Genomic DNA, 23,786 nt, shown 5'->3' on the forward strand with positions numbered 1-23,786 from the left:
TTAAAGAAGCCATATAGTGGCAGCCTGTCAGTGTGGTCTCTTCCTGCCTTTTGTTGTGACCCCCCTCTATCATCTTCTGCTGGACTTGATGACTGTCTCTTTTGGAAAGAAGAATTACTTTTGTCACTAATCGAAGAAAATATGATGGTGGGTTGGGGAGGGGAGAGAAACCATTTTCAATAGAAACTTGCTTCAGTGGTGAATAATTACATAATAAGCATCAATGGCTGCAGCAATCTACTAAAGATTAAGCTTTCATCGGTGAACTTCAGTGAGTCACAGGTGCACACTAAAGAGCATGTCTTTAAAATGCAGCCTTTATTCACATTAGATATTGTGAACAAGCTTGATGTGTCAGTGGATTTATAAAACCAAATCAAATAACCTCCAGTTTCATTAATTCACAGTTGAGCACTTTGGCTGGGATTTTCAAACTGCTCTAAATTCCCCTCATTTCAAATGGAGATAGAATAAGACCCATACCAAGTTCTTTTGAAAATGCTGTCTTTTGCCTTGGTTTGAAAGAACGAAGGCCATGAACAGACAATGTTACCCATGCCAGGTTTTAACAGACAGGAGGCAAGGAAGTGACAGCAGTTTTGCCTTTGTCTGCCTTTGAGGCTGTCTTCAGTAACATGTTGGTTTTGTCATTAGTAGAGTATGGGGCATTGGATATTTCCTGGCAAAACCATGATAGTGCATTTTTTATATGATCATTATTTTACAGTCTTAAATTAGGGGATTGGTTTAACATGTGAATTTCAATGTTGAATTGACAAGCTTAATGTTTGTAAATAGTTTTCTAGTGCTTACATCTGGTAACAATGCAATTCCATTTTGAGTTTTGTTTTGAGTACAAACCGAGCTTGACTTATGCTACTGTTAACAAGATTTCTGCAGTAATCTATCTTGGGCTTGCTGGTTTAGGAGGCACCTGAAATACAGCCAACATCTGAAACACTCTTTAATGCACTCTTAATTGGGGGAGTTGCTATTGTCAATGTGAGCCAGTCTTATATAAGGTCTATCCTATTCCATTATTTCTCAAATTTGATTTACAATATTGCTTTTCATATTTTTAAGTTAGAAATTGTTCTAAAGCATTCTCTACATCATAATGTCTGTTTAATTAATTAAATATGATCTTCTCTTATATTTCTGTCTTGTAAATACCTTATTTTTCTCTAATACTAGTTGTTTGAGTTTCCTGTATGCTTAAGCTCTGACTGAACGCTCTTCTTGGCATTTTAGTACCTTAACATTTTCCCAGTCCTCTCTGTTTTCCTTGTGGCTTATGCATTTCAACTACTTCCCCCCACCCCTGCTCCATGACTTTCTGTAGAGTTTACAGAGCTTTACCTACTGTACATCTACTGGTAATCTAAAGTATGTACTATCTTGAGACATTCCTTTCAAAGAACAAACTTTTTGTAGATTTGTTTCAAGGGCAGGTCTGGGAGCTGATTAATATTTGCACAGCCTGGTTGCCCTGGTAGAGACTATCTAGAAAACACTTCTTATGTTTGTCCTTTACTTAATGGCATGGGTCTAGATGTGAAGGTGGCTAGAATCCAGTAGTAAAGACTGTGGGGGTTCTGTTCCTTATGGTCTCTGGGCTCTTGGATGTTGGTCTGTGTGGCAGGTGTATGATGTGATCCTTTAAACTTCACTTTAGATGGCTACGAAGTGTTTGTCCCCCATCCCCTTTATAAGTACAGTATTTAATTCTTCACTGTAAACTGGCAGGAGACATTTTTCTGTACCAAAGGAACAAAGGGCAGCATAGTACATACATGCTTTATGTGGTTATTATTTATTTTGTGTGATATTGTAATCTACCAATACATGCAAAGAAAGGTATTTGAGAAAAGAAAACTCTTCCTCTTACTGCAGAAAGGAGGTAATATAACTTGGGTCATGCATATCTCTTTGCTGCAAAGTAATAGGAATCATTCTAATAATCTCCATATCATATGCAGGCTTAGTCTCATTTGAGCATGTGCACTTCTGGAGAGGTGATGCATCCAGCAGTATCTGGTCTCATTCAATGTCTGACTTTATCTGCATGCAAGAATCATGCTCTTTAAGCTCTAAATGTACATGATTAATGTCCATGGACTTTATTCTCTCTTCCCTCTATCTGGTCTACATACTGTTTTTGTACCGGTATGTTGATTAGAGGTATGATTTTTTTTTTTTCCTTCTTACTGAAATAGTTATGCTGGGACAACCCTGATGAGAGTACTGGTATAAAAGGGCCTTACACTGACATGGCTTATTACCTTTTTCTGTACATGAATAAGCAATGGTAGTATGAGCTAGTATGAGCACTTTTTATGCTGTTGTAAGTGCATTCATGTTAGGGTGTTGTACTGCTTTAACTATGCTGGTGTAGTTAGTGCTGTACAGCTTCTGTGCGTAGACAAGGCCACGCTTTGGCTTTACACCACTGCAGTTCCCTTTGCTTCAGTGGACTTCTCACTCACAGAGGTGTGAATAAGTTATATGAATTGGGACCCTGGTGTCTTCTACCCCTTTTTCTTTTCCCATTTCAGTGCACATTTTGGAGAGAATTCTCCAGTCTCGAGGAGAGTTTCTGCTCTAAGTCTGATAGGTAGACTTCACATTGTTGATTTTTTTTTTATTTTTTTTTAACCCAACACAGCTATTGCTGTTGTTTCTATGAATATCAAGGGAAAAAAGGGTACTAGATAGTGTAAGGAAAACTTGCATTGCAAAAGCTACCACATGCATTGTGGAATCCTCTCTGTACACTTCCCTTAAATCTAGTCTGCAACCAAGTATTCACATGATTTATTCTATAGATTACATATTAAGTAGTGTGTGTCACATTCACTGTCTCCTGCCAGTTACTGTAGCTGATGCCCTTAATATTAAGGCTGCAAATTCTAGTCTGTGTGGCTTGCTATACCAGAACTGTTCCTTCTCTTGCTGATTATCATGTATCGCACTTGTACTGTAGTATGCACCTGATGACTACAATGGCCTTATTCAGCTGAACGATCAAGCAAGGAGTGTGTTACAAGCACCGAAAGAGTGGGTCTGTTTGTAACTGTTTGTAACTTCCAAAGAAGGTAAGATTGGAAGAAACTGGGTCTCCAGTGGTGAATGGGAAGGGAAATGAAGGGCTTGGTGACATGGAGATTTTTTTCCCTTCCTAGCTTGCCTTGGGATCCTTGCTCCTAACTTCCCTTCTCCTGTCCTATAAAAATCAACTAACCTGGTGAAACTGAGGCCACTCCTATGATCTTTAGCTGAGGGGAGAGCAGTGTTAAATGGTGGAGGTTGTGATGGCTTGGCTTTGTGCAAAAATGTTTTTGTTAAAGTTTCACAATAGTTTATTGCTGTTTTGAGTATTTCTTGTGAGATTTTAATCCGGTGCTTTTCTTTTTGTTTGTTGAATGTAGCAGTAAGTATATACTTCCGCTAATGTTGACATAAAAAAACACACATTTAAAAATCAGTTTTTCCCACACTGTGTTGTTATCTAGAGGTGGTTGTGCTCTTGCTCACTTTGCATGAGTAAGTTCTTGCTTTGGCAAGAGGGCTTTTTTTACATATGTGCAAATAAGCTGTCTAATAGTGAACCACACCTATTTGTCTGTCTCTGCATGCTGATTCTGGCTTTCTCAGCATTACACTTACACTATATCTTCTGAGACATAGTTGGGACTGAATGCATCATTCCTCTACGCATATAATTAAAAACATATATAAATGTTAATAAGTTTACTTAATGTGTCTAAAGTTGGGAATGTAAACAAGTTAGACCAAAGAGATTTAAACAAAGGTGCAGTTCTACCTTCACTGACCTTCTAAATGTTTTTTTTAATGAATTTTCAACTATCCCCATTTCATTAAAAAAACAAACAAACCAAAAGTGATTTATTTCTAACATTTGATTTTGACATCCTAAAACACTGACTTCACATGCAAATGGTTATGAAAACTCTTAAATGCCTCCTGCACTTAGGAATGTAACCATATCCATTGTATTGTGACCTGTGTGTGGGCCTGTAGCATGACACCTGCACTTATGATATTTTCTCCAGTTGAAGCTGTACACAAAGTAATCACTTTTTCTTTTTGAGCCCATTGGTAATGTAGAACCTACAAGGACTATTTCTAACCCTAACTTGGGCTTCTTTCAGAAATGTTTATATGAAGTCTGTGAAGATTTTTCTGCATGCTTCTTTTCTAATTCACCTCATTTCTGGAGAGGAAATGTATCACTGAATGAATGTAATGGTTTCTGTGGTAACTTTCCTGACAAATATTTTAAGTTTCCAACATACTGTTGCTTATAGCTTGAGTGCTTTCATGTCCTGCCAAGCATTTGGGTGATTTAAAGTTCAGGCATGTACTGGCTTTGTGTGTTTTAATATAAAGTTGGTCACAAGCTAATGCTGGTGATAACCAAAATTCTTTGCATTAGACCAGGTGTTTAAGTTTGTGGCTGTTTTCCTGAGCCACAAAATTCACATTTTAAATCAGACTCAACAAAGCAATATTTTAAGCTTCATCTCTGCATTACCAAATTTAAAAAAACTGAGTTTGGTCTTCCAACTTAGCAGGTGTTTGTGTGTGCTTTCTGGCACTGAAGTGACACATCTGAGGTTTTTAGTAAACGAGGATCTTGTACTCTGTTCTCCTTGTTTCTTCAAGTTTTGATTTTTAAACCTGGGTCAGATTTCTCATACTCAAATACACATGACTTCTAAATTTACTTTTCAAGGCTCTTGTGAGAGATGCCCGAGATGTCACAGAGAAGTCATAGCATGTCTGCAGACTAGTTAATAAAGAAAGAAATACATTTTATAAAATGTAAATCTTTGAGAATACATGAGGACACATTACCCCAACTGACTTAAGTTCAATCACAGAGCATTTTAATTGCCTCAGTCCCTCTCCTTTCCTTCCCCCCCATTAACATTTTAATAGAGATTTTCTTGATTCAGTTTAAAGTATCCCAACAAATCTAACTGTCTTATTTTTGGCAAATATTTTTTCTTATCTATCTGAGTTCTGTTAATTCTTATGCCACGCCTCAAGCTGTTCTGTCCTTCCATGAGGTTCTGATGTCACTTCCTACCTTTTCTGTGAGTATTCATGCTGTCTTGGTTAGTCTTCATCTACCTATTCTGGCAAGCAAGCCAGGTAGGACAAGAATTCTTCACTGCAAGCTTGGTTCGGCCTGCTCTTTATTAACATTTAAACTCTATCATCTTGCTAACCGTCATTCTGAGTCATGTGCAGTGCTCCTCTATTGGACTGTTCCTATGGAGGCATATTAAATCTTTCTGCCTGGCACACCAGCATAACTTGTGATCCTTCTGCTTCCAAAGATAACCTAAAAGCCATGCTGTTCAGTATTCTACAATGCTTGGCTGTTTGTAGCCAGAAAAAAGATCCGAAATGAAGAAGTTGTTCTTTATAAACTTCTAGGTCAGTAGAAACATAGTTTGACAAAGGAATGGAATAAACCAGCAAGAGAGCACAAGTACTAGAGACAAAGCCTCTGAGTTTAACAGTATTTCTTTTTCTCTTTCTCTTGTGTTCTTATTCCTGCAGCTCCACACAGATTCCATCCTTATGCTTTACAACTTTAGTGGCCGGCCCAGTGGGGAAGCATTGGTGACTTTTCCGAGCCTGGACCTTGCTAAAAAAGCAGTGGCTGAGAAAAACGGACGGCTCCTGGGAAGTCGCTATGTAGAACTTTATCTGGTTTAATTAAAACACTCTGTGGGAGGGAAGGGGGGAGGGAGGGAGGGAGGGAGAAGTCATACTAAATATTGTTCCTTTTATTTAAGAAGAAGTCTTCCCATTCCACCTATACAGAAGGAAATGTGCCTTTTCCACCTGGTGTGTTGAGGTGTGGAGCTGTACTTATCCCTATACTTAATTTGAAAAATGGTCTGTTCTTTGCCAAAGAGAGAAACCGGTAACAAGCAGACAAACCAAAGCAAACCAAAATTAATTGATTTAAGAAAGATGGAAGCTTAGTTTCAAGAGTAAATGTTCCCCAAAACTTCCACCCAGTTAACTACTTGGACAATCCAACAGCACTTCAGCTATCACAGAGACATGGTGGGGGGGAAAGAAAGATGGAGACCTAATTTTTGTTCTCTAGTATGTGAAGTGGAAAGTAAAGCTTGGGTTAGTTCAGGCTTTGTGTGTTTTGTTTTTAAGAATTTACATTCAGCAAAGTGTCTGGTTTTGGTAGAGTTTGTCTCCAGAAAGGGCTGCTGAAACTTCCATTTTTTTTCCAATTCAGAGCATTAAATCCTATTGAATTTTTTGGGTTTTTTTCCTCAACTGGAGAATACCCAGGATGCTGCACTCAAATGGAATAGGAGAAGCTTCCCTACATTGTGTTGTGTATTGCAAAAGCCATATCTGTCTTTCCTATCAATATGCATGCTGCCAATATGTAAGGCAACCCACCTACCCCCCCAAGTTTTAGTTTCTACAGGACAAAAATGGCACATAAACGCTGAGTACTAAGTTATATTTTTTTATTTAAACATAATAGCTTTCAGATACTGTATTAAAGATTTTGCTCTAGTTTATGTGCATGCAATTTGTTTACATCTTTAAACTACTTTATTTGTATATTATGAAGCAACAGGAAATGTTGAAATCTAAGCCTTCTAGTGCATGCCTTTTTCTTTTTTCCTTTTTTCCATGTGTGTGTATATATATAAGCTAGAAGAGCTACTTTTATGTCATGTAGCATATGTGTTTAAAAAGACATCTGCTGTAGAAGCACTAAATGACTTTATTTTTACTGTGCCTTACTTAAAAACTATTCAAAGTGCAATACCAGCAGAGCAAAAATGTAATGAGTCCTTTTGTGACAGGCTCACGGATGTCTGTGTATATTGATTTTTTTGTTAGTGTACAATTTGAGTTGTACTTAAAAGAACTGAATGATGTATGCTTCTTTATATTACAACAAATAAAGGAGATGCTTACAATACGTGTTGGCTTATTAAATGTATTCATACCTCATTTAGTAACATCAATTCCACTTAGTCCTTTAACTTCAGTGTTGATGGTATGACCGTCATATATAGAATTTTTAACTGATTGGTAGAAAATACTTAAACGTGTCACCTGTACAAAAAGTAAGCTCATCTATTTCATTTTAAATAGCTAGTCATAGCCATTAATGGTGACAACTGGGGTAGAACACAGCTTGCACTCACCCAGATGGATTGTTCAGGAGGAGTGTGACAAAATGAGCCGGGGAGCTTGGGCCGCTGCAAGTTAGCCTTCATAAAGTGTTTCTAAAAAGATAGGGACAGAAAAGATAGGGCCATGAAACTATGAAACTAATTACAGACCCACAGGATATATACACCAGCACTGCAGTGCCAATGAACTTAATGTATACCTACTAGAATTGGAGTTTCACAAAGCTTCTGCTGCCTTGGTAAGAGACGCAATATTCTGCCTCTTATTAAATGTCAAGCTGTAAAGTCCATCAACCCCCAAATTCTGTGAATACTTTTGTGTAACTCTTGGTTTGAATTTGGATTAAATTGGAGAGTTTGAGAAGCACAGAAGCACACGTGGATTTTGTAGGAAAAAACAATTACACAGCTATATGAGCAACTCGTAGAAACTATAGATTAGTACATGCTATTTTTTCCTTTATATTGTGTATATGATTGCATGAGGAAGCTAAACTGGTAACTTTCTGATTCTTCTGTACTAGAACAGGGTTGTCTTGGCTTTGGCTGGGATTCTATAACTATAAAAGAAGCATAAAAAAGATGTTTCATTCAGAGTACATAAGACAGAGAACTGAGGTCCTATTGCCACTCTCTCTGACCTGCAGTATGTGACTGAGGTCAAGTAGGTAAAGCAGTCTGCCCTGATTCCTTATGGGCAAAATGGGGAAAGTGATACTAGGTTTGTTTGTAAAAGGGTCTTTTTGGTCTAGTTTATAAAAAGAAATATGCAATATTTACTATGTTGGGTTTTTTTTTTACTTTTACATACAGAGCTGGCATGGGAGCTACCTTTTTTCAAGTTCCCCTATCCTCACTCCTTGCTATCATGGCTGTAATCAGCCTAGGTACTTGTACTGGGGGCCCTTGTTTTTAAATGGAAAAATGTGACTGTATAGGAAGGATGTTCTCCTTTCTCCTGGTCTGATCAAGATGTGCTTTGAAGCTTGCTCTTTTGCTTGGGCCAAGGTTTAGATGTGTGTGGCAATTACGTTCCATTTCTAGGTGTGCCTGAAAGTTCCTCAGTCTTTACACTACTGAGCTGGGCACCTCAGTCCTTTCAGGTTCCAGTAACTAGGTGTGTCCCATTCTCTACCTCCACCTATCTTGCCTTCAGGGCCCAGTTTGGTTTGTGTTTTCAGAGTGTATCTTGCAGTTTGGGCCGGGCACAAAATATGGCTGAAGAAGTGTGTCATTCCTGCCTATCAAATGGCGCACTGTTTAAAGCAATTCTCCTAGCATGTGGGAGACCAAGTTTAATATCTTCCTCTGCTTGATGGGATTCAAACTGACATCTAATATCTGGCCATATGGTGTTCCAGGATGAGATGCATTCATTCGCTCCTGTTTCAAGCTCTTCCACTGAACATGAACAACCTGAATATTAATTGGGCCAGAGACAAAGAGTCAGCATGATTCTGTAGCCTAGCAGTCATGGCACTTACCTGAGAGAGAGGTGCCCCACAGCTTGAGGCAGTGTGGAGCTTATGAAAGAGGCATGTAGTTTTAGATCTTCTGTAGAAGAAAGTTAGCTAGTTCATTTCTCTGCTGCATCCTGCCACACTCCAGCTGGCAAGAATCTGCCATGTCATCAGCTTTGCAATCAGTTAAAACATCTTATTTTTCCCTTAACAGCCTTTTATAAAACCTGTGGCTGTATGTTAGTTGAACCTGGTGCTTAATCTACTTAAGCTTCCAGTCTCTTTACAGCAACTTCCATTGTTGTTTGTACACTATTCCACTCCTCCCGTAACAGGTTGAGAAATCTGAGCTGCCATGGCATGAGTAAGGTAGCTATCTACCTTTCTTCAAAAATAACCTGTTAACTCCTTGGTGGCTTTGAAAATTCTCATTGAAGGCAACGAGCTCCAAACCACACAATCTGTAAGCTAGTAACAAACCCTTTGCTTTGTGTAACTCCCTCACATTTTGAAATGATAATCTCTGATTAAAGAATATGAAATGAGAATCTTGTTCTCAGTCATCAACGGTGTTTTCCCTTTAAAAAGCTAAGCCACTGGAATCTGACTGAAACAAGCCGCACTTGAAAAATTCAGGCTCTAGGATTTTCCCTGTTGGAAACAAAAGAGGGTGACAACTTTTTAATGCCTGCCAAAATATCACCTTTGCAAAAAAGATATGTGAAACCATTTGTTTTGTATTAAGGCTATAGGATTCTGTAGATAACAATAAATGACATCTGTACATTTACACTTGGTTCCCTGCAGGGGTAGAGATTAGAAGACACGTTCTAGTCTCACCTAAACTTATCCAGCTGTTTAAAGAATAGTACATCATGAGCAGGGAACTTGATAAACATTATCTGAAATGGGTGAACATATATATCTCCAAGCTTAACTAAAGGAGTGTGTGGAGGAGAAAAGGTTGTTTTTGTTTTGGTATCAGAGCCATAAGTCTTCTGACTAAATACTGGACAGTTGTTCCAGGCCTAAAGAATAGTACTGAGACATGCAGAAGCTGATGAATGGACAGTCCAGGCTAGCATGGCAGGATGAGCTGCCCAGATGGTTGTTTCTAATTGCCTCCCTTTTTTGAATGTCTTCAGGCTGAGTTTGATTTCCAGAAGCCAACTACTTCTTCATGTGTCTGTGATTCCTAAGGGTTAAAGCTGTTCGTTAGTGTTAATCTCTTTGCCTTTTTCTCTCGCACAGGCCCTTCCCTTGTACTATTTGTCTTCTCTGTACCCAATTGTGTGAGAGGCAGCCCTGGCAGAGGGTGTGCCCCACTAGTGCCAGCTATGCAGCAAGATGTCTTTGCTCCCAGAGCGATGGGAGGGTGACACTTGCTTGCTTTCCTTCCGTTGCTCGTCAACTGGCTGAAACTTGTTTTTTATGACTCAAAGGGAAGGTCTCACGCTTGACAGGTCTTTCTGACCTCCCTGGTATAACAGTCCCCTGGAGCTGCAAACAGGCAGCAACTTCTACCTTCCCAGCAGGCTCTTTTGTCTGAGCACAGCTCGCAGGTTCTGATGTAACCTTGTATAAGTGGGGGCTGCAGGTTAGGAGATGCCTGGGATCCAGCACTGCAGGGCTGATGGCAATAGAGGGACCACGTCTCCCTGCCTTATGCTGCTGGTGCCAAGCGAGCGGCTGCATAGGGTGCAGGGTAGCACCACAGGCTGCAGTTGTAGCTGGCACCTGACAGGCTGCACGGGGGCACTACACTGTCCTTGCACTCAGGCTTCCTCTGCTGAAGCTCAGAGCAACCACAGGTAGTCCTGGCCACCCCATCTTGGAGATATGGTGCCTGCTCTGCTTGCTTCTGCACTGCTCACCAGCTGTGCATCCACCTGACCCCAGCAGCTTATTGGATTTTCTTGGGAGCAATGCTGTGAGGGCACCCTTGCGTCCTGGCGGTGACTCGTTGCAATACCCTTCCCTGTGAGACAGTGCCACTCCCTGTAGCATGGGCATGTGCCCAGGCAGCAGGGGCAGGGAGGTAAGCCCCAGGGAAACCCAGGAAGGTGCTTGAGCACTGCTCAGCTATACCCACCTCATGCAGCCCTGGCTGGCAGTGCCCATCTTCCATTCACTTCCTGACACTGACTGTACAGCTGCTGAGCTGGCATTAGCTGATCCTGTCCCCACATTTCTGCAAGGTGAAGAGCTTGAGGTAAGGCCTGAACATTTCTCCTTTCTTTAACACCCATGTTTGCTCTTTGCAATTGAATGTTGAAACCATGTGGTCCTTGGTTCAAGGTTTCACGAGGGAGGGGAGCCAGGGCAGTGCTCAGAACTGCAGGCATCACAAGCTGGTAGTGGATTTAAGTGCATTAGATCAGAGGTTCCCAACTACCGGGCTGCAGGGTTAAAGCTGGCTGGTGGGGCAGCCCTGGGAGGGAGGCAGCCAGCTCCGTGTGCCCCATCCTGCTCTTACCACCATGGCTATGCCCAGCAAGACCTTGCCCACACGGCAAGTACTGAGGCCTGTAGCCCTGCCCATGGCTGGGAGCAGGGGGACACAGGCAGGGAATTGCCTGGGGCAGAGGTTAGGGAGGCGGCTCCACTGTTTGCTCCTATGGAAGGCAGCGGAACCCCTTCTTCCTGGGCAGCCCCAGCAGGGCCCCCCCAGTGCCCATGGCTGCAGTGCCCCAACCTGATCCGATCCTCACAACCCCCCACCCTGTAAAAATTAAATGTAAATATGTAAATTAAATTTAAATATGTTTGCTGGTCTACAGTATTAAAAAAAAAAAAAAAAGGTTGGGAGCCACTGCATTAGATTTTCCATGGCCCTTGGTCACTGAGGGTGGTGTTAGGTTACCTTTAAACCATCATCAAGGCACTTAAAATGGGAGCATTCACCTCTTAAAGGGAGTTCACCCAGGCTAAGTACCCTTTAAATCAGGGGTGGGCAATTATTTCAAGCAGAGGGTTGCTTACTGAGTTTTGGCAAGCCATTGAGGGCCACATGATAGGCAGCTGGGGCAGATAAATATGAATTTTCTAAATTTTTTAGGGGCCCCGCAGGCTGGATAGAATGGTCTGGAGGGCTGCATCTGGCCCACAGGCTGCATTTTGCCTGCCCCTACTCTAAATGTTTTAAAACTATGCCACTCAGAGCAAAATTTATCTTTGAACCATTTTATCCAGGTTGTCCCAGGAACAGGTATTGTTTGAATCCCCCAGGGAGATAAAACACTTTACTTTCATTCCTCCAGTATCTCAGGATGCAGCATTTTCAGCCCTTCCCATTTCTCTGGTCTGTGAGCAAACTTTCAACCCTCCCCAACTCTACTGCCCAGGAGCTGGTGCTGGCCACAAGCTATCTCCTCTTCCCATCCCCAGGGATGTGATCTTGATCACTCTGAGCATCCAGGTTTAGCTCCTCAATTTGCTGCTTGCTCTGAGTACCCAAATGCAGCTTATCCGATCAGTTTTCTGCTTGCTCTAGTACCTCCATGCAAACAGCAGCAACAATCAGTCCCGCTACCTCCATACCACTGGGGCTCAACATGCAACAAGCCTACTGAGTCTCAGCTCTGCCCTGGTATGAGTACTAACCCAACTCCCCCCTGCTCCAATCCTAATTCAGTGAAATGTGCATTATTTTGGTCCTTCATTTATATATTTTTATTCTATTCTTGTTTTTTACTCCTTTCTCCTTACTTCTCCCTTCATCTGATTCAGTTCAGTTGTTTTTTTCCAAGAGTTTTTTTTCTCCTCCCAAGTCACAGCCCCCATGTTGGTTTCTCCACCTCTGAGCTATGTGCCTCCTCTCTCCTCTCATCTCTCACCCCAGAGTCCTGGCTCCTGTCCATGCCCCTGCTTGCCAGGCCCTCCAGTGGCAAGTCACAGTTGTACAGGTCTGAGGTGGCATAAAGTCTGTGACTGCTCTGAAACTCTCCTAATGTTATGATGGCCTAGCACTCCACAGATTTACAAGTAATCATTAGAATATGTTCACAGCACCCTCACACATCTGTATACCTCACACAAACAAGGGACAAGTTTTTTTCTAGAATAATTTGTTTTATCTTCACAGCACGAGATGTAAAAAGTGAATTGTTTTACTACAAGGGAAAGGTTAAAGACAGCTGCTGAGAGGTAAGGAATGAAAAAACTTTGTATTCAAATGTCAATCTTGTCTTTAAAAATAATTTTAAGTTGGGGCCACAGTTACTACCAGGGCTTCACAAATACCTGCATTTCTGTTATTGCATGGCACCACAAGAGGAGAGAATAAAGGAAGTTTGGAGTTCAGTAAAATCTTAACTCTGATTTTATGATGCCTGGTTTGGGGATAGTGTCCTCATACTGCATTTGCCTTTTACATTTGTGATGCACACTTTCAGCCTTCTGACCTGTGGCAGGGTGCTGAGCAGGCCTGTCACTAAGAGCAGCAAAGTCTCTAGAAACAGCTCAGGCTGCAATCAGGGAAGACACCTGACCGAGGGGGCTGGCCTTGAGGTATACCAGGGGGAGGCAAGGCAGTCTCATCCAGGTAGCTGACTTAAAAATGGAAGTTCTTTGATTTAAAAAAATTCCCGAATTCTCTGGTTACAAACTCCAAAATCTGTGTTTTTCCATAATTAAAATGAAACGCCACTGTATGTATGTATGCATGTATCAATCGAACACAATGTTTTTTTAACATATTTACAATTTCAAAGCAATTTGGAAGTCTACCAGTGCCTCAATCGTTAAATAAATTCTAAATACCTATATATTTTAGTGTTTGATTTTGTTTTTTTTATCATAGAAAATAAAAACTCCCCCTGTCTGGGCAGCATCCCCAGTCCCAGCCCTGCCTTACCCAAATCGCTCTTTCCCTCACTGTGGGGGCTTCAATTTCCCCCCTCAGACTTACCTGCAAGGAACTATGGGAGCTGCTCTCCTTCTCCCAGTCCCCTGAGCCCAACCAACCCCTTGAAAGGGAAACCTGCTGTTTCCCACTTTTTTCTCCCTAAAAGGAGAAAATCTGCATTTTTCCATGATAAGGAAAGTGCTCCCTGAGCAAGCTGCTGAAAGAGCGACTCTGGCTCACACCAAGTACATCTGTGGGTCTGCAGCCTTAGGGCTGGTGGAGCAGCCAGCACGCAGCTGTAAAGCTGGGAAGCATCAGGTGGTTTGTGGAAGGAACTAAGGGGAAGTAAGGAGGCCTCAGCTGGCCCAGGGAGAGGGGCCAGAGACAGAGCAGGGGCAGAGGGTTTGGAAAAGAGCAGAGTGCAAGGTACTGCACCTGGGGGGGAAGAACCAGCAGCACACCTACAGGCTGGGGAACTGCCTTCTCATCAGTGCAGAGGCAGAAAAGGATCTTGGAGTCATTACTGATGCCAAAATGAACATGGGCCGGCAGTGTGGGGGTGCAGTCAGGAAGGCCAACCGTACCTTGTCATGCATCCACAGATGCATCTCAAGCAGGTCCAAGGAGGTGATCCTCCCCCTCTATGCAGCACTGGTCAGGCTACAGTTGGAGTACTGCGTCCAGTTTTGGATGCCACACTTCAGGAGGGATGTGGACAACATGGAGAGGGTCCAGAGGCCCTCCGCCCGAAATAATTGCCCACCCCTTGTCTAAGAAGATAGATTGAAGGCCAGGAGGGCCACAGCCAGAGACTAGGGGGGCCAGAGGGCCCATAGCCCAGAGAATGGCTGGTGTAAGGATGAACAGAACCAGGAGCCCATATGCTGTAGGGGCTGTTATGATTTGGTCCGTATGTGTGACATCTGTGAGGCATGGATGTGGAAATTGGGGAGAATGGAGCCCAAGGAATGACCTCTTAAGGTGTTGAGCACAGACACCTGTGTTCATGAGCATGAGAACAGGCTTGAAGAGTCCTGAAGCAGCCTCTCTTTTCCTAAAAGATAAATACATCAAGGTATGGCAGACAAGTGGAAGTGGAGATTGCCCAAAGACAGTGAAGTTGACAAGGGCTGAGGGGGCTCTTGTTTTCACTCTCTTTTTTGTCTACAGAATAATAATAGAGATTTTTTTTCTGCTGCAAAGACCTGAAAAAGACCACAACAGTGTATTCCTGTTTGAAGTCTCTGGGTTTATCTTGTGAATCATGTTTGCACACCTAACTGTGCTAACATTGCATGTCAACCTGCATCATCCCTGAAAGATCTCAAGGTGCCCCAGGGAGCTTTGTCACCCTGGTTGAGAATCACTCATCTAGGCCATTTTAATAACTACGCTAATGTTGTGTGCTGTATCATGTTTTGTTTCAAACCAAGATTTCATTAGGGGTTGTTCTAGGCTGGAATTGTTCCATCTTCCATTGATTGTGCTACAAAGAATACCTAGAATGGTGGATGGGCTACAAGGACAAATAAAGAGCAGTTATGGAAGTCACCACTGCCAAGGCTAATTAGTTCTGCTAACAGCCTCCATTTCTGCCTCCCCTTCAAACTTTCTTTCATCATGTCAAATAAAACTGAATCCTCAAGTATTGCCATTCAGCCAGCTTTGTCTTGTACCTAGGCCAGTATCTAAATTTATTTATTGTCCATGGTAATAGAAGTCCACCCTGTTAAGCAAATTGTTTTAAGTTAGCCATGCCAAGGACTGTATTGAGATCATGTTAGAACCTTTATCGGGGTACATTTATTCCATCAAAATTAGCACTACAATCTGATGATTAAAAAAAATCCCACTATGGACTGATAAGCTCAGGTTGAAAATCAATTAGTTAATATAAAGATCCAGGAAAAATATGATCATGGCTGAGTTACTTTGAAAAATACTGGCACATTAACTTTTCTTGTGTTGACGTTATTAAGTTTTCTCTTTTCTATTTGCTTACTTAATAAATGCCTGCCTTTTAGTGCACAATAACTCATAATAACTCTAACAAACACACTGAATCAAGCTGATTGAAATACGAAAACAGAGCTCCACTACAGTATCTTCTTTTACAATGTCATGCCTGTAACAAAGTGAGAAAGTATTTTAGGACCATTATCTGTTGCTTTAAGACACAAAATTACTTCTCAAAGGAAGGAAAAGGAAGATTAGACCAAACTTGCAGTCTTTCCAGGAAGACCAGAGGATTTTTAGTTTGCATTAACTACATTTCCAAAAAGCTATTGCAAGTTGATGTCTATCCCTTATGCTATTTTATGCTGCCAGTAGATGTCCCTTTTGGACTAAAATATGCCTGGTAATATGGCTGTTAAAACAAAGAGGGTTGAACAAAAATAAATGAACCTTTAGGTATAATGTCCTGAAATATTTATAAGTACAACAAAGGGATGACCTTGCTGTAAGAAAATATGCTGAGTAATTCATCTTGCCTAAGTCTGTCAATCTTAAGAAGAAGAAAAAATAGCAATGGGAAATATGTGTCTCTTATTTTATTGCCCTGGCTATAAGTTGAAAGCGGGATATTAGCCCATTCACTCCCAGTTAGTAAGAGTGCTCCAAAGCTTGCCAGTTTTTGTCTCAAATTTTGCATATAGATAGAGGGGTACCCTAACAGCTACAGTTTGCCCACTATTTTAGCTGCATAAAAATAGCTTGTAAAAATATTAATACATGAAATGTTTTCTTTAACAGAAATCTAATGCAAACTTGAAAAAAAACTAACTTATGTACTGATCAGAACCCAAACATATCAGAACTATATTTGGGCATTAAAATGGAGTGTTTTTTAAATAAGAACAAAACTTAGCTATTCATTGCGCTGAGTGCCAGCACAAAGAAGAAATGAATAATACTGGAAGTTCATTAAACTTTTCATTTCTAATAATCAAGGATGGCTGCCACATGGGATCAAACTTTGTGTGTTAATTTTAAGTTTGCTTGGCATCTCTTTGAACTATGCCTCTTTTAGTTTTCTGACACCCGCCCTGCTCATTTTACACAGACTGGTGGTGTTCGGGTTTCGTTTTGGTAAGCAATGTGGACTGATCTTCAGGCATGGGAGGTCTGGAGTATCTTATGTGGATGATGTCCAAGTTCTGCGGCCACAAAGCCTGCCAGCTGTCGAGGAGATAGGTGCAGGGCTTCTGGGTTCTGGAGCCCTGCACCCATAGCTGCTGACAGGCAAAACTCATGTCATGAGTGCTTGTGCAACTGTGTCTTCTTAGGAAAGTGGCAGAACTACTTCAGGCCTGGCTGCTAAGCTACTGTGTTACCAGTTACCAATCAATCATGATTCACACAGGGACCAGCTCAATACACAGGACCTAGCTACTAGCAGCTACTAGATAATGAGTTAATTAGTAACGATTAACACCTACAAAACCACAGACTAAGGAGAAGAAATAATCAATACAGACAATCAACTGCCTCAAGACAGAGACAGTCAGTTGCACAAACACCCATGTCACGAGTTTTGCCTGTCAGCAGCTAGAGATACAGGGCCCCAGAAGCCCTGCACCTATCTCCTCGACAGCTGGCAGGTTTCATGGCTGTGGCAGGGGCTAGCAGGCCTGCAGCTTTCATCCTGCTGCGCCTTAACACACAGTGTCACCCATGTCACAAATTTTGCCTGTCAGCAGCTTGAGGTGCAGTTCCCCCCAAGTCCCTGCACCTATCACCTTGAAACTTGGCAGGCTTTGTGGCTGCAGTTTTGACTCCTCTGTGGCTTAACACATATTCGTGACATGAATTTTGCTTTCAAGAATTTGGGGTGCAGTTTCCCCTGAACTCCTGCACTGATCTTCTTGAAACTTGGTAGGCTTCATGCTCTCAGCAGAGGCTACCACCCCTGCAAATTTCATCTAAATCAGACAAAAAACAACAAAGTTATAGATATTTAATTGATTCCCCATTATACCCTATGGCGGGATCTCCAAAGCGGCTCCAAAGCTTTTCCGAAGCAGTTCAGAAGCTCCAAACCACTTTGGAAAGCCTAAAGCAGCCAGTGCTTCGATCTGGACATGCTGCTTCAGCATCCAAAGCATCCAGATCCGAAGCACGGTCCGAAGCTTTGCAAAGCCCTAAAAGCCTCCACTACTGGAGTCAAGGAATTGTGCGGGAATCTCAGCTTTTGTTAAAAATAAAGGAAATAAGGGAAACTTCCAGCTCTCATGTTTATAGAGTTGGATTATTGATGGTACATTTTCAGACTTTAAAGGCTCAAAATGCTTTATAGGTAAATGCATATAATCTAATATTTTTTAAGTAATACTATGACTTTGAAGTATGACTTATTTTTTTAACTTCTGGGTCTAGCAATAATGGGCAAAACTGTCAGGGCAGCAGTATGTAGCCAGTAGGGGGCCTGGTATGACCTTAACTTTCCTACTATTGCTTTCCATCTTTAAAAATGCGGGAGTTCTGCTGGTCTCAGGCTACAAAGAATTCATGAAATTGAAAACAGATTGCATGTGATCCTCAGACACCTATGCTGAACAGGCCTGCCTACCATCTTGATAACTTCTAGCATTCATTCCTCTTATTTAGTCTGGCCCTTGCTGTCATCCCCACATATATTCAGGGATGCATCTTGACTCTGGGCTTTGCTGTAACTTGTAAGAAATCAGTACTATAGGTGTTTATACAGCTTGGAGCTGGCACATTCCTTGTGTCCCTCCACCAAATGCCTATACCTACTTGAGTGTGGTTATGATGCAGGAAGCTTTGATTTCTTTTAGAGCGAGATAAGGCAAGCAGATAGCAGAACGGGGATTAAGAAGAAAGGAAGGGATGGAAAAGACAGGCAAGTAGAGGAAATGAGAAGAAGATGATTTGAAAAGGTGAACAGGATTAACAGCATTTTGAAAACTATGCTAGCCTTTTCTTCAAAGGATTGACTGGCAGTGTTGGGAACTCTTGTTTGGTAGGAGAAATGTAACAGGGAGTTTTGCTGTACCAAACTGAGAGCTTGGCAGAAAGAAAAGCCCATGCTAAAATATTTTCCTAATGTCTTTGTTCTGTATTGCATCCATCAATCTGTCTTCCCAAGCCTGATGCATGCTGCCACCATCATGGATGGCAGAGCATGCACAATGGCCAGCTGTGCAGAATAAGTAGATACAATGTAATTGCTAAACAGAAGGAACTGGGTAGCAAAAAATACTTCCTTATCTCTGTCCAGGTTAAATGATGAAAAGACAGTTTGTCACTCATTTTAAATGAATCAGTTGCTGCTATAGTTTAACACACTGGCGTGTGTGTGTGTGTGTGGGGGGGGTGTCTTTTGAAAAAAAATCATCTGAGTACTGTGGAATTAATGCCTGTTGAGCTGGATTCCTGTGGTCTCATATGATGCAAATTATGAAGCCCTGAATTTTACTTTAAAAGTATATACAAATTACATTCTCATAACATGTTACTTCACAATTAATACTTTTATTCCATTAAGAGATATGTTAAACATTCTTCAAAGAGAGGAATCTGTTTATTATAAGAAATGCAGTGAAAATGTTTAAAAGGTATATTAACTGTATCGATAGTATATTAATCACCATCTACAAAACATTATCATCCTGTGTGAGGAAACTATAATACATATCTTTCTAAAGGTATAGGCAAATTATCCTTTAAGTATCACAAACAACTATGCATTCTGTGTCTGATAGACCTTGTGACTTTACATTGTATCAGTCTAAACATTAACTTTTAAAGTATTTACTACTGAAAACAATTGTACCTACAAGTCACTGCCTGGTAATACTGATAGAACATAGGAGGCCTGCAAATTATAGATAAACATCCTGACTCAGTAATAGTAAGAAGTTGATGTGACCATAGCTAACACTTCTGCTCATACCACTAGTATGTCTTTTCTCTGCATCTTTCGTTTCTACCAATATTTCAATCAAGGGCATGACTTCCATTAACAGCAAGTTTTAATTTCCCCCTTTAGTTTTTAATTTCCCCCTTTAATTTCCCCCTAACTCTCAGCAAAAGGATGCAAGTGATTGAGAGCTTTCAAACACTACCTTATTAGAACATATTGTATTCCTTTGCATATAATGGTAATGGAGTGAAATGAATGTTTTATAAAGTTTTGGAAATGAGTGGCTCCCACTCTCCTCTGGAAACTGTATCCAGTTCACAATGCTTACATGAGCTGCTGTGTCCAGTTCCAAGAACCAGTTTCCCATGCAGATGGGTTTTCTCTTCTTGTATGTCAAGGATCTTATATGCTGGGGCTCTGGGCTGGATCTGAACCTTGGGGTCCCTCCTGGGGCCATGTTACTGTCCTAAACCCATATGCAGCATTCTTGTGTTTTAAAAAAATAGGAAAAAGAAATTGGCCAGAAATTGACCAGTTAATCATCTCTGAAAAATACAGGCCTCTGCCACTTCAGGTAGCTAATTTATGTAGCTAACAAAAGCAGTAAGTACCTGTTATAGGCTAGCAGTGTTTCAGGCAAAAAACAGGGTAGATATGTACTTTTATAGACTAACTAAATAAGACTAACAAATAAGAGCACAAGCTTTTGTGGGCTGAAGCTGACTTCATGCTGTAAAAGGATGTGCTTCAGGCAAACATCCACCTCGTTAGTAGGATTTGATCCTCTAGGATCAAATGACTAAGGGGGCTTCTACTGAGTCCTTCATGCAAAAGATGCACTGGACCAACTGAACGTAAGAAATGGTTCAGTGGGTAGTCCTGAGGAGCAAGTGTGAGCTAAACTTGTCTTAATGTCCTTGTTCATAAAGCAAAACACCACAATTAAAATGGATGACTACGAATCTGCACAGTATGGGAACTGTCTGAAAGCACATTTTGAAAGGATTCATAGTATCTTTGTAGGCCCAACCACTAGAGGGTAGTAGCAACACACAAGTTTGGCCTATTTGAGAGCAAATACTGTCCCTATTGAAATCACATCTAAAGTTTCCACTGACTTTGCTGGGGCAAGATTTCATTTCATTAAAATACGAGGAACTGAGGTGAAAACATTGCTTTTTGGTTACTTGTATCTGAGGTTGGGCCAAATGCCTGTAGAGAATGCAGGAACTTTAGCACTGGACACTGTAGCTCTCAGGCCCATTTGTAATTGCTTGGCCAACTGGGCTAGCTGCTCAGATGGACACTTCTGCCTAAAAAATATACTCTTCTGAAGACTTGTACAGTTTTCAGATAGGTTTTCTTCTTCTTTGACTAGAAAAACAGATTAGAAATGTTCTGAATCTCTGCAAGATTAACCATTACACTGCATGGCATAGGATGGAAGAGGGCATCACTGTCAAGACATTCTGAAAGTGTTGCTGGTGTAGCCAAAACTAGTGCCATTTGTGATGTCATGTAGAAGTAGAGGGAAAATTAAGTCAACACAGGTATATCTTCACTACAACATAGACATATCCAGGCTAGCTTTAACCAAGCTAGTTCCAGGGGTAGCAGCAGCAGCATGGAACACTGGGTTGGAATACCTGCCTGAACACTTAGGTAGTTAAGCCACAGCAGTTCAGACTTAAGTGGGGCTACATTGTTATCACTAATTAAATGTATGACTGAAGTACAGACATACCCTAAATGTTTCCAAGTTACAAAGGTGAACAATATAGAAATAGTTAATCTATTCCTGGTTCAATGGTGAACAACTTTTGTGGAGAAAGATGAAGTCTGGCTCAGCTGCTGTTCAATAATCATTTATCCGTGCCATTTCATTATACCTGAGTATAAGTGAAAATTAGCCAGTGGAGGCTGTATAAAATACTGGATGTGAAATCAAGAGACTTGGGGAGTTGTTCCTTGACTCAACAAGTCATTTCACCTTTGTTCTTAATTTTTCTCTGTAAAACCAGGGTTAAGAAAACTCTGAATAAGGGATACTATGTATAAAATGAGTGGTACAAAAGTAAGATTGCATTTTCCTAGGTATTTATAGAAATGGGCCAGAACCAAAACTCCTGGAACTAAGCACGCTTTGACACACTGGAGTTACATTTTTAGAAAAGCAATTACTGAATTAGTACATAACTTTGAATTATAATTAGCAAACACAGCATGCCTCTTTGAAGGTTCCTCTAATTCCTACTAGTTGCTAATATGTACTCCAGATGCTCACTAGTAGTTATAGATGCTATTTGTGAAGAATAAAGAAAAGGTGGTTGCTATTTAACAGTGAATAACATTTAATATTTAGCTTTGTACAATCATTTGTGTAAAAATGTTTATATTGTTTACATTAATTGTTAAAACCACAGCCCTCCCCCACACATACATGAATGTTTTGCTCTTATTTTTCCTGTGTACACCAAACAATAAGAAGCTGCGGTTTCTTTTTTTTTTTAACCCATGTGAATCATAGGGCGTTTTCAAACTTTATTAAAAAACACCCCCCAAGATCAGCACATCAGTAGGAAGAGATCAATATCTAATGGAGTAGCCTTCAGCTTTGTTGCTCAGAATAGTACCCCAAATGTTTGTAAAACCCAATGTGCAGCCATTTTATGCTGAGCCAGAATTCTCATATGACTGGGAACTAAAATTTGTCCTTACAGCAGTTGATTTTTGGAAAGCATATCATACTTATCCATGCTTCTATTTCCCCCCCCCCCCCCAATATTTTCCAGAAGTTTCAAATTCTTTAAAAAGTAACTTTGTAAAAAGTAGCATTTTGGGGGGGGGGGGGGGGGGGAATAGTACGCTTGTTGCCCTACAGTCACTCCAAAATTGACTAGGTTAGAAGCTGATGTATTTTTCCTATCTGGGGATGAGGCCTGGGATCTGGAAGTCAATCTGGGTAATTCCTTCATTCCAACTAACATGCTGCCAATGCCATTTAGATAAAATCTGTAGGTATGTGACCTAGAAAATAATCCAATTTGTTCCCTGCAGACAGGGTGGTGCTTCTGGGCCAACAGAAGTACAATAACGAAAAGCACATGACCACAGATACAGAGGACATGACAGTATATGCAATGAAGTAGTTGTTCCGTCCTCCCTGACATGTTCCATGCTACTCCTCAAGTAACAAGTAATTTGTTTCATCACTATACAAAAATGGGTGTTATGTTTAACATGTATTGTGGGTGACCCTTTTCAGGATTCATTTTCTCCATCCCTCTGAGTATAAACAAGCTTAGTATCCTCTCCCTTAAAATGCTAACTCACAGCTCAGATTGCTCAGATTGCTTTTCCATTTACAATCCCATCTCTCTCCATGGCTAGAGACAGAAATTCAAAAAGCCTGAGCCTGAATTGATTCAATCTTTGCAGGTTAGTCTAACCTGGCTAGGCTAAATCAATTTTGTAACCAGACAGACATCCCAGAAATGCAGGCACATGCCTGTAGTGGCTCAGGCTAGAAGCCAGGGGGGTGCTAAAGCAGCCCTCCCTTCCTTCGACAGAAGGGGGGGGGGGCATGGCCAGGTTCAAGCCCAGCAGGGAATTGATAACAGTGCTTATGGCCCAATTAAGAAAACAACAGAGAGACATTGTTGAGCTACTTGTTGATTCTGCCTGTTGATTCAGTATCCACGGTGTAGCAGAAAGCGCCCTTTTCCTCTTGCCTGCATTTGCTCTCCCCTCTTTGGATATGTTTCTCTTTTTCTACCTTTTCTTCCTTCCTCTCTCTTTCACTTTAAGATATGGAATTGTGTTTTAAAATTTGTGTGTGTGCATTTTGTATCTCCCCGTGTAGTTTGGTATTTTTATCTATTTGTGTGCTATGGCATTTGTAGCTTATATTTTATACTCCTCACCTTTCAACTTTCAACTAAATGTGTTTTAGTAAGTTATACATTGTAACAATGTTAACAAGGGCAGGAACCAAACTGTCCTTCTCTGTATCAGGCTGGCCCCTGAAAGAGCAAGCGAATCAGTGACTGAATGTGTAACAAGGTAGCACACAGCAATTAACACCTGGGAAGCTGCAGATCAACCAACGGAAGAACTCAATAGAAGACAATGTAACAACCGGGAAGTCTCTAAACCTCACTGATCAAGGGCTAGAAGCCCTGGCCTGACTTAATCAATGCCAGGGACCAACTTTTGGGCTGAGTATCTCCAGATCAACTGCTCCCAGAGCCCTATTCAAAATTCATCAACGGACTCCCAAACCTGTAGGTACATGTGGATGACCCCTGGGGCTGACAGATGCTGTCCAGTAGCCATGGAGGCGGGGGAAGTCCCACGAGGATCAACGACCCCTGGAT

At 41.2% G+C, this 23,786-nt stretch overlaps 1 protein-coding gene across 5 annotated transcripts in view; it reads left to right on the forward strand.

Moving 5' to 3' along the window:
- ESRP2 (epithelial splicing regulatory protein 2) overlaps nucleotides 1–7,000 on the forward strand; it is a 61,174-nt gene extending 54,174 nt beyond the window's left edge. For 2 of the 5 annotated variants that reach the window (XM_019497498.2, XM_059713759.1), the window contains one exon: nucleotides 5,593–7,000. In XM_019497498.2, the coding sequence (XP_019353043.1) occupies nucleotides 5,593–5,751 (159 nt within the window). In that variant the 3' untranslated portion in view covers nucleotides 5,752–7,000. Of the gene's footprint in view, nucleotides 1–2,983; nucleotides 3,096–5,592 lie in introns of those variants that run through there. The other 3 variants (XM_006269305.4, XM_059713761.1, XM_059713760.1) reach the window with 3 other exon arrangements.
- The last annotated feature ends 16,786 nt before the right edge of the window (nucleotides 7,001–23,786 follow it).

Source organism: Alligator mississippiensis, chromosome 10 (assembly GCF_030867095.1).
Source record: "Alligator mississippiensis isolate rAllMis1 chromosome 10, rAllMis1, whole genome shotgun sequence".
Taxonomy (NCBI): domain Eukaryota; kingdom Metazoa; phylum Chordata; order Crocodylia; family Alligatoridae; genus Alligator; species Alligator mississippiensis.